Genomic DNA, 12,500 nt, shown 5'->3' on the forward strand with positions numbered 1-12,500 from the left:
AGAACGTTGACACTGCAATATTTAGGTAGCGGCCAGTAAAAAGAGTTCTGAAATTAAAAAATTTACTATTTTATGTAGTTTAGGTTTGAGTTCTATAATTGTTTATATAATAATTACTGAAAATTTATATAATTATTAATTTTAGAATTTATAAAATTAATCAAGGTATATATAATTGGTTTGGATATTAAATTAAAAAAAAAAAAAACGTTGACACAGCACAGGGTCTCTACAGCAGATTCATCACCGTCCAGCGGCCTGACCAGCTCAAACCTCCCAAGGCAATTTCTTTACCAAGTCAAACGGTTCATGCTTGTCACTTATTTTTTTTAAATAAAATTTTAAATTTCATATATGGAGCATATTATCGTTACGAGAGTTTTAAGTATTTTACATTACGTTTTAAAAGTGTTATTGAATAAAATTATTTTTTAAAATTTTATTTATTTATTTAAAATTAATATTTTTTAATATTTTTAGATTATTTTGATGTGTTGATATTAAAATATTTTTTAAAAAATAAAAAAATATTATTTTAATATATTTTAAAATAAAAAATAATTTAAAAAATAATTATTATCACACTTTCCAAACGGATTCACTAAATTTAGAAACCGGAGTTTAAAAAATAAAAGGCTATTGAAACATGAAAAAAAAAAAATTCCCATTCTCAGCCGTATATGTGTGACACCTTCCTTGGCTGTGAAAGGGTCAAAGGCAACAAAAAAAAAATTGCTGCCTTCTTTGGCCCTTTCCTTGCTTGGCTGTGAAAATGTCAATGGCAACAAGAACATTTGCTGCCATCTTCCGGCCCTTTCCTTACAAATACTACTGCTTCTACAGCACACAAGAACTCGGAGAAAACCGTCTACTGCAATACAATTGTTCAATCCATGCATGAATCATTCGCCTTTGACCCGTTAATTATCACCTGATCATATACATCACCAAATTGCATGAACAGCAACTCTTTTCTTTTTCTTTTTCAACAATTCTCATGCAATATTTGACAAAAATGAAAGCTAGCGCACACAGAAGTATTGTCAAAATAATGAACGATCTAGAGGATTTTCGATGGGGTTTCTCTCTTATATCTCTTGCTCTATGCTTCCTTCGAAGACTAAGAAAGGCCATTTCTATGGGCTCTTTCAGCCTTACTTCTTCTTTGCCTTCTCCTCCTCCTCTCTCGTGTACTGTTAGCCAGTTTTTTCATGAAGAAATAAAAGCCCCTTTAATTAAAGAAGATTCAGAAACAACAGTTCCTGTACATGATCAAGAAGGTAATGTTTCACAGCAGACTCAAAGCTGTGTCATGAAAAGAAAAGGTTTGCACTACGAAGAGAAAATCATGCAAGAGGGTACCATGGCCTATGAAGCACATCAAAAGGGTTTGCATGATAAGAGCTCACGAATTAATTCTGATGTCTTGGTAAAGAAATCTGGACCTGATTCTTTGAGAATAATAAAGGTTGGAGAAGAAGATCATAACAATGGCGCTACCAATCTGAAGATGAGGCCAGGAAGGCTGGTTGTGCCACAGTATTGTCCAAAAGTGGAACTTGCTCAAGAAGATAGGAAGTTGGAGAATAAAGAGTTTGAGGTTCAAGGGAGAGATTTCTATTTGGCTAGTAAGAAAGGAAGGAGAGAGGTCATGGAAGATGGATATGGCGTCATGATTGACATCCTGGGAGATGCAAAGCAGGTAATGATCTAAATCTGATCTCTCTCTCTCTCTATCTCTCTCTCTCTCTCTCTGATGAGTATTTCATATTCCATAAATTAATCAATAAGCTGTAACTATAACATAAACATTGTAGCAGCAGTTCTGTTTGAACTGCTCCATTAATTGTTCCTCAGTTTCTAGATCAATTTTTTTAGTCCAAGTTTTCTGTGTTACACTTTCAAGTTCCCCCCTCCTCCTCGTTTTGCCTGATCCTTTTTCAGGGTTTTCTCGATGCTTAATCTCAGCTGATCATTCTTGTTATGTTCAAAAGATTTTGACCCCTGCTTCTTCTATTGTGTCTGTAGGCATTTTTTGCTGTGATAGATGGACATGGAGGCCGAGCCGCGGTCGATTATGTTGCTGAAAATTTAGGGAAGAACATTGTCAAAGGCCTTCAAAATGTTGGTTGCAAGGAAGATGGTCAGTTAGAGCAGGCCATTCGAGGAGGCTACTTGGTTACAGACAAGGAGTTTCTTAGCCAGGTAAACTTTCAACTTTCAATAGTGAACATGACATACCTCTATAAACAATATTGAATGGTTTGACTTGGTCTTCTTAGTTCTTACATCAAGTTTTAAGAGGAATTCAAATTTATCAACACAGGCCACCATCGATATTACTCTTTTTCCATCAAGAGATTAATCCAGTGTTGATTGAAGGACTTGAAGTTGATGCCAAGAGAGTTGGAACAGTCAAAATCTGAATTCCCGGGACTGTAGTTCACATGGAAAAAAAGAAAAGAAAGCATATAAGACCTGCTTCTGCATGATTATTAAAAAACTCCATAGCCATAGAAGTGTGATGCGTAATTTATTGACCTCAAGGCATACTTTGACGTTTTCTCGAAATTTGAAGTCCATAGTTCATTTTACAAATATTGAAAGGAGTAAAATATTTCAGCAACATAAACCATTTGCAGGAAAAAGCAAGACACCGCCATTAAATACATGGAGCCAACTGCCTGACAATTGTATTTCACTGAAAAGAAAAGAATAGTGCCATTTCTTAGAACATACTATGCCGACCTTGGTGATGTAAAGATACTTCGAGACTTCACGCATCTCATTAAAAGAATGCATTAAACTAGCCTTGCAATGTTCCAGTTGCATTTAAACATGATAGTTTATTTAATTGGATTTATACACATGCAGGGTGTTAGCAGTGGAGCTTGCGCAGCGACTGTGCTGTTGAAAGACGGAGAATTACATGCTGCAAATGCAGGTGACTGTAGAGTAGTTTTAAGCAGGAATGGAGTCGCTGATGTATTAACAATTGATCATAGAGTTAACAGAGAAGATGAGCGCCTGCGCATTGAGAATTCTGTAAGTTAAATAATTATACATTAAATCAAAGCTAAATTAACCTTCAATTAATTATTACCATATGAGTATTAGCAAGAGGCTAATTAGCCAAGTTAAACATCAACTAATGCAGGGTGGTTTTCTCCATTGCCGCAATGGAATTTGGAGAGTTCATGGATCCATTGCCGTTTCTAGAGCAATTGGAGACTTGCATTTGAAAGAATGGATAATCTCTGAACCTGAGATCAAAAGGGTTCCATTGACTTCTGATTGCCAGTTCTTGATAATGGCATCTGATGGTCTATGGGATAAGGTACGTTTATCTATTTATATATAGGTTTTATGACCCAAGAAACCACACAAATATATAATAGAATCACAAAAAATCTTATACCATTCACAAAGGAAAAAAAAAAGGTTCAGGGAATGACTAATTATTTTGTGGGAATTTTGCAGGTAAACGAGCAAGAAGCAGTTGACATAATTTTAAGAGGCAAGAATTCAATAGAGTCGTGCAAAAAGCTTGTAGATATGTCATTAAGCAGAGGCAATATTGATGATATTACTGTTATGGTGATAAACCTTCGAAGTTTTGCTACAAATGCTTGTTAATTAATGCTGGTGACTCGTTGAGGAATTGAATGCAAACGACATGATTCTCTGCTCGGATGTTCTTGAGATGAGTTAGAAGGAGAGGTGAAATGGGTTCCCATGGTAGATACGTCGATCATCATTCAACTTCAACAGTGGCTGGTCTTTTTTTTTTTTTTTATAACAGAGATGTCAAGCAAATTCTTTTCTTGGCCATGCCCTTCGTGATTCTTTTGTTAATTATTATTATTTTTTTATTTTATAACAGAGATGTTTAACAATTTTAAGAAGGTTTTTATAATCCATCGAATCCACAGAGAGCAAGAACCCACACTCTTCATCACACCTTTTATAAAACCCTATTCTACCAGCTCAGAAGCTTTGCTCATAATTTCTTCATGAATGCTTATATTTTGAGATGATGCATGCTTCTACAAGCAATCAAAATGTTACAAGATCTTCATCTCGTTCATAACTCCAAGCCTGAATTGGACAACAAAGAACGGGAGTTGATACTAACTTGATTGCCGGGATTTGATTGATGCTCCGATACTGTTATTCGATCTCCGGGAACATGCCTGCAATCTCAGAGTTCGATTCTTATTTGTACCGTCACGAACGCTTCCCTCCTTCACTGTAAAAGATTGGTTGGAAAGCCGATGCAGAAGATAAATCGGATGGTGCTGTAAAGGATTCTCTAGGAGTGGAATATATCATATGATGTTTTGGAGGTCTTATCGCAATTCTGAACTGGATGATGATTCAATAACCTGACTAGTGACCAGCTTTGATTACGCTCATGGCGGAAGAAAAACTGATAACATCCATCACCATAATTAACTTAAATTTGAACCTCCGATAATATAGAAAAATAAAATCTTTTAGTTATTAACATAAAAAAAATATTATTTCATCGATGAAATCTTATTGTTAGGGATTACTGTTAAAATTTTACTTTTATCACAAAATCTTGTTTTTAAAGATTAACATCAAGATTTCTCACAAATCTATAAAATCATCTATTTTTAAAGATTAACATCTAAATTTTCAAAATTAATGAAATTGTTTATTTTTAGGAGTTAATAAAAAAAATTTTATTTATTAACAAGTCTTCTATTCTTAACAACTGATATTATTTTTTATTAAAATAAATTGTGATTAAGCTTAATCAATCGCAGGTGTAAAATAAGTATAGGATAAAACAAATAGCAAATATAATCATTTATTTGAAAGGATATAGTAAGGATGACATTAATCTTCCCTTAAATATAGCTAACCCAATACCTGAATCTTTGAAATCAGTATATATTTTGGAATTACTAATTTTCCTTAATTATCAGGTGGTGACTCCATTATTTTTATTTTACTTTTTAATATATAGATTCTTATATTCGTCAAGGTGAAATAAACCTTATACAACATGAGTCATAAGAGAGCAACTTTACAATATCTAAATCATACGGTGAGTTCCAATTTGAGTTAAAGTTCAAATTAACATTAGTGAATGTAAGTCACACTCAACATCTAAATCTTCCTATCTAATTTTTAAAAGGACAAGCTCGAGTCTAGAGCTTTTGGTGATTTTTTGTGAAATGTGTGAAAACTCAAGAATAATATATATGCACATACAATCTCCTAGACTTAAAATAAATGCAATAAAATAATAAATAAAATTAATGAAAATGAAATAAATAAATATTTATCAATAAATGACAATAAAAGCAATAAAAGATAAAACATATGCATATAGACTTAACCCTAGTTTCTAGTATAGTCGTCGTGTTGTCGTTAGCCAACAAAAATTAGAACCCTCAGAATTAAAGAGAATTATGAAAAAAATGGGGTCTTCACCTAGTTTTTAAGGAAACTAATAATTCAAAAATATATACTAGTTTCAGAGATCTAAGTAAAGGGTTGAATATTTTATTTTTAAACAGACATCACTTTTATTGCATCTTTTTCAATGAAAAGTTACCTTAGCTATGTATTTTCTCTTAAATTTAATTTTTTATTCACATCATTAATTATCTAAATTATTTACAAGCACGTTCACAAGTCATTTATTGTTGAGAACATCATGAGTCTCATATATCTTATCGATGATTTGTTTTTAATTTTTTTCATTTTTAGTTGAAAACATCACATGATCGAGGCCTATATCGATATCTAAAAATAGAAGACTTGTCAATCTAACAATAAAATAAAACTTTAATCAATGGATGATTTTAACTTGATGAAAAACTCATCAACATATTTTTTTGTTTCAAGCTTAAAACATCGAGCTAAGATTATTTTGAGCCCTACAACCTAGGAGACATGTTAGTCTAACTATTTTAAAATTAAGCGTTGATAAAAAAAAACATGATTCAAACTTGACAAAACTCATCAACAAAATTTTTCTTCTTGCTTTAAAAATAAATATTTATACACACATGCATACGTAAAAAAAGGTGACAACATAGTTTTATGAAATGCTAATAACATCATTTTGAAGCCAACAAAAATAAAATAAAATAAAATAATGCATGAATGAAAGGTTGTTGATTTCTAAAAATGAGTTTTTTTACATGCATGAATATGTATAATGGTGACAAAAAAAAAATTTATAAAATAAAGTTGATTCCATTATTAATTCAGTAAAAAAATTGCATTAGCAAAAAGTTGTTGATTTTTTATAATTAATATTTTTACATACATGCATGCTTATAATGGGGACAATATAATTTATAAATGAATCTAACATTATTGTGAAGCTATGAGAAAAAAAATAAAATAAAAATAAAAAATGGATGAATAATAATAGTCATGCAAAAACATAATATAAAAAAATAAAAATAGAAAAGAGAGTCAAGGCCTTACCTTAGGGATGATTATAGATAAGGGAGAGCTACTAAGGTGGTTATTGGTGACAACAATAGTAGTTGGGCCACAGATTGGTTTGGTTATGGTTAGTTTTCTCTCTCTTTTTAGTTTTTTTTTATTGCCTCTAATACTTTCTAGCTCATACCGCCTTCATTTCTATCTCAAAAAACTTGTTTTTTCTTTTTCTTTCTCTTTTTTACTCGATATTTCTCTCTAGCTTGTGGTCTTTTGTTTCTTGCTTTGTCACTATATCTTTAGGCAATGATGAAGGTTATGGTGTTAGTGTATATGTTTTATAGCCAATGAGTTGGTTAAATGTGACATTGATTTTATTCATATAAACATATTTATTTTTTAATAAAAACTTTATTTATCTTTAATATTCATCAAATATTTTATTAATAAATCTAGAGCAAAGACAAAGTCATTGGAACAAAAATACTTTGCAAATGAAATTATAAAGTTGTTATAATTATGAGATTTTTATAGCATCAAAGCATTGTTTCAAAATATTTCTGGTCAATGTTCTATTAAAACTACACTTTAATTGAAGCCACTAAGATTGGTACATATTATGTTCTTTATTTTATGAAATGAACCGGTTGTTCTCATAACTTGGAACTAATATGTAAGTTCTTGTCAAATAACATGTACAATGAACTAACCCATATGATAATTCAATATAGAGAGATCATTTGTGTCTGTGGAAAGGCTCATGTGATGATTGTGTAAGTGATCATTAGATTTAAGATCATTAAGTTATCTTATTTAGAGAATGTTATGTTGTGATCTTGCTACATATTGTCTTGATCAAGGGTAACAAACGAGCAATTATTAGGTATAACATGAATTATATGAAGATATTTGAATAATTAAGAGATGATTCATCACCCTATATGAATTAGAGAAAATATTTCATATATTCTTAAATAGTATAAGTTATAAATCCTTGTGAAAAGTGGAATGAGATTTGAAAAGAGTTTCAAATCTTATTCAAAAGATTAATGACTATGGTATTGAGAATAAATATGATTTGGTAGAGTAAATACATTTTATGCTATAGTATCTAAATTAGAACATTGTTGATGACACGTTGCTAGACATTATATTTGATTTTAAAATATAAATTAATCAATTATTGAATTGATAATATATTTTTTAATTTTTTATTCCTATTTTATTTAGAATTATGAATTATATTTGAGCTAACTTATTAGAGAACTCAAAGGGTCACACACACAAGAACTTGTCAGAAATTAAATTGAGATGATTAATCAAGTGTGACTTAATTGTAAATTAGTTTTAGAAATTAGGACTAGAATGTAATTAATTTAGGGAATTACAATTCTAGAATTAGAATCAAGTAGGGACTTGATTGAATAAATTTATAAAATTATCTAGAAATAATATGTGATATTACTTTGGGGGTAAATTGATATTTTATCATTTATAGAGTTATCGGATTTCCTTATAAATGAAATGTTTATACCTATTATTTTCTGTACAGTACATAACACTTGAAAAATATAAAATAAAAGAGTTAGTATTCAAATGCATAGCAATCACTATCTCCTAAAAGGGTTTAAATGCCAAATTCTTTTTTGTCTTCTCTTCTAGTTCTTGTTTTTCTATGGTGATTTCATGAATCATTAATGAACCAATAAGCTCTTTCTAATGAAAGTTTGGCGGGATCCTTAGTTTCTTGGATTGTCGTCACCTTTACTTCATAATACTTTGGTAAGGACCTAAGAATTTTGTTCACAATATCAACATTAGTATAAAACCTACCAAGAGCATCCAAATTATTAGTAATAGTTATAGATTCTTTTGGAAGCATTTTGAATAATTCATATTGATGTACAAACATATCAATTTTAGATTCTTAAACTTGATTAGTACCTTCATGAGTTACTTCTAAAGCATGTCATATATTCTTAGCATTTTTACAAGATGATATTCTATTAAACTCACTTTTACTAAAGGCATTATATAAAGTGTTTATATTTTTAACATCCATAAAAAAAACTACTTCTTATCATTGTTGGTATATTCACTTCTAGGTTTAGAAACCATTATATCATTTTCAATTTTAGTAGGCTTGTGAAGTTTATTTTTAATAGATAACCATAAATCATAATCAATAGATTGGAGATATATAATAATCATAACTTTTCAATGGACATAATCATTGTCATTAAAGAAAGGTAGCCTAGAGGTAGATGCTTCTTCATATTGAACATTATATATGTGAGAACAAAACTCTGATACCAATTGTTGTTTTAGGATTAAGACAACAATAACACCTAAAACGGGTGCATTAGGTGTTCTACTAATTATGTCAAATAATGCAAATAAAACACTAAGCACATATAACATAATACCCAATAATATAATTAAAGTGCTTAAAGTAAAGAGAAAAGGGAAGAGAGATTACAAACTTGGTTTTTAACGTGATTTGATAAGCCTACATCCATACCTCAAGTACCAACTGTATTTGAGTATTGTACTATTTTACTAATCCAAGTGAAAGATACAATGCTCTTGATGAATCCACACCAAACAATTACACCACTTGAAGATGTTCTTTCTTTAAGATTTTTCCCTTTATGACAATAACTCACCAATGTTAAGAGTTTATCTAAACTTTCAAGTATTTACAATTATGATTTGTTTACAACAAGATTTACTCTCTCAAAGAGTAGATCGTACAAAATATATAATACATAAAATATTAATATACGACTCAAAGGTTAACAAAAAGGTCCCTCAATATTAATGTCTCTTTCAATTTCATGATTAACTTTCCAATTTTCAGTTATTTAGCTAATTTCAATTATTTTCTCTCGATTTCTTCTCAATTTCACTATTAAATTGGATCCTCAATGTTGGCACTTTTTTTTCAAATTGGTTTTTTACTTACCAATTTTCAATTATTTATCCAATTTCAAGTTTTTTCTTAATATTTCTTCCCCATTTTCACCCCTGATTGTAATTTTTTCAATTCATTTTCTTTTCTTTTCTTTTCTTTAGTTTTTTGAAATATGCGTGTATATGTATTGAAATATCTTTTTTCTTTTTGACTAAAATACTTTTTTTATGGTTGAAATATTTTTTTTTGATATCTGAGAGGGATAAAAAATTAGATTATGACAATAATCTTGCATTTAAAATCCCTTTAGTGATCAGTAAACCATCTTAATAATGTCTTTAAAAACAAGGATGTTGATTGGTTTGGTAGGGAGAACCCGTCTAATAAGAGGGTGTTTGATACAACTTTTTTTTTATATTTTTAGGTGTTTTTCAAAAGTGTTTTTGGCTTGTAAAAACATTAAATTGATGTTTTTATTAGAGTTTTCTAATAGTTTTGATGTGCTGATATTAAAAAAAAAACTAAAAAAAATCATTTTAATACATTTTCAAACAAAAAATTATTTTAAAAAATACCATCATAATTCTAAACACTCCCTAAAGATGACATGTTTAAATGTCAGTTTTAGTATCTTCTTCATCAAGGAATACAATCTTCGACATGTTCTCCTTTTAACAAAATCATCAATAAAGAGCCATTTAAGGCCATTAATGAAAAGGAAAGAAAAACCATAAGACTTGAATTAAATGATGACATTACAGTAAAGAAAAAAAATTATAAGAAAGGAGATAACATTCTGTTATGGTTCTTGTTTTAGTATAATTATTAGTTTATAGTCTTTCACTATGGTATAGATCAGATAAAAAAATGAATGGAAAAACAAGTGTCTAGACCGCAAAAAGCTATTTGGCATTGTTATTAAACTTGTCTAGGTGGGTTAACCTTGAAACCTCTAAAACCTATTCATTGTCTAGACTGGGTTTAAAATTAAACTATGCAGGATTTTACTTAATATGACATAGTAGACTTGTTAGGTCCAAAGACAATTCAGGTGATAAGAAAAAGCATGGTTTAACTTTTTTTTTTAAAAAAAATTCAAAATGACATTTCTTTTAAATTTGAGAAGATGTTATATTGGATAGGCCCAAACTTCATGACTTAAGCCGCCAAACCTTGACCCGAATTATGGACTCCATTGGTTTTAATAACTTTATTTTTCTTAAACTTTATTTACTTAATTAAATGATAATAAAAAGATAACAAAAATAGATGCTTGTAAAATTGAGCATAAATCAAATATCCAGATGTTTATTTGAGATTGCGATAGCCTCATAGAAAGTAAACCAAAATAAATCATGAAGACAAATTCAAAATAAAATAAAACTATTGAAGGATGAAATTGAGAAAAAAAAAATAAAATAAAAGAAGAAGAAAAAACTGTCAGTTAAATATTTAGTTTCACTATTTATTCATATAAACAGTAAAACTAACTTTACTTGGTTTAATTATTTTATTAATTTTCATTTGATTTTAGTAATTATTAATTAATTTTAAATGACTGGTGACATGGATAAACATATAAAAAGGTCCCATTTGGAGTGAGTGTGTGTGTGTAAGTTAATAGCTAAAATTTATTTTATTTTAATAATAAGCATATTTTAAATTAGCTTTATTTTTTAATCAAGATTAAATTTTATTCTTGAATTATATGACTCGGGTGTAAAAAAATAATATTAAAAAATAAATAAAATAGGTAGAGAAAATATTATAGCGACGTTCATTATAGTTATAGACTCATTAACACTATAGATTAAAACGATAAAATGATGTTTTTGCCCTTTTTAGCCAAAAAACAAAATAGCACCATCAGAGGTAATAAGGTATTTTTGTAATTTTTTTCATAGTAAAATAACTAGCATAGAAAAAAATATTGAAATGGTGTGAAGAGGTTGTTTTGACTTTTCTTTTTTAATATCAAAGTAAAATGATTACATATCTCTTGAACTAGATTTTTCATTAACTTGCATCAATTGGCTTTTTAGTTATTTTTGGTTCTTTTATTATTACCGAGGTGGATCAAAGATAATTTTATATTTTAATAAATATTAAATATTATTTAATATTAAAAGGTTCATGACCTGTATTATTCATGTATATGTGTATGATTATGTTCATGCTTTTTAGGTGGCACGTACGATATTGTTTAACAACAAAACAACTTCTTTCACAATGTTTTTTGAATCATCACAGCGGCCTTTCCATCTCTAGATTGCGCATATGAGCAACCGATCTCCGATTTAGTATTGACGACCTCTTTTGTTTTCTTTTTTCTTTCTCTATCCTCCTCGATTTTCACGCTTGACCCTATAATTTTTTGAATTGCCTTTCAATTTGTTTTTCTTTTAAATTTGGTCCATGTTTTTTTATTAGTATTTGTTTTATTTTAAAAAATTCATATAATTAGAATTTTCTTTCAATTTTATCATTCTTTGATTTTTTTTATTTTTCAGATTTGGACCCTATTATTTTAATTGTTATTATTATTTTAATCATTTCTTTATTGAATTTATTTTTCAATTGCATCCTCAACATTTTACTTCATTTTATTTTTATATTAAATTTGATCATTATTCTTCTAATTGTTATTTGTTTTGTTTTAGATCTTTTTTTTAATTGAAAATTTCCTTTTCAATTCCATTCCTTGTTATTTTGTTTATCAGAAATTTGACTTCATGATTTTTTCAGATTTGTTTTTTATCGGATAATTTTGATCTCAAAACTTAGATAAGGAGTTTAAAAGGGTAGTTTTAATTAACTTAGTTTTTTCTTATATTTTTTTATAATTATTTTTTATAATTCTATTTTTATATAAAATTATCTTAATTTTATATATTGAGTTGTAAGTTTCATGGCTTAAGAGAGGTAGACTCTTTTGTTAGATTTATCTAATATTATTGTCTTTTTTTTATCAGGCTTATTAAAACCAATAAATTTAATTATCCAACTCTTCAATTCCTCTTGCCTTTTTTTTTTATATAAAAAAAAGCTACAATTACTTAAGCATCTTTCTTACTTGAAAAAAGCTTGGTTCGGCCCGGCATAACGCGGGTAACGAATCAGTCACTCCACTATTCAACATCGTACAGATTATAAA

At 28.9% G+C, this 12,500-nt stretch overlaps 1 protein-coding gene across 1 annotated transcript; it reads left to right on the forward strand.

Moving 5' to 3' along the window:
* Nucleotides 1–706: 706 nt before the first annotated feature.
* On the forward strand, nt 707–3,958 carry LOC133668809 (probable protein phosphatase 2C 74). Its single transcript, XM_062088819.1, has 5 exons — nt 707–1,702; nt 2,029–2,205; nt 2,875–3,045; nt 3,158–3,337; nt 3,481–3,958. Exons 1-5 carry the CDS (start codon nt 998–1,000, stop codon nt 3,634–3,636), a joined length of 1,389 nt encoding a protein of 462 aa, XP_061944803.1. The 5' UTR covers nt 707–997; the 3' UTR covers nt 3,637–3,958.
* The last annotated feature ends 8,542 nt before the right edge of the window (nt 3,959–12,500 follow it).

This window comes from Populus nigra, chromosome 11, assembly GCF_951802175.1.
Source record: "Populus nigra chromosome 11, ddPopNigr1.1, whole genome shotgun sequence".
NCBI classification, from domain to species: Eukaryota; Viridiplantae; Streptophyta; class Magnoliopsida; order Malpighiales; family Salicaceae; genus Populus; species Populus nigra.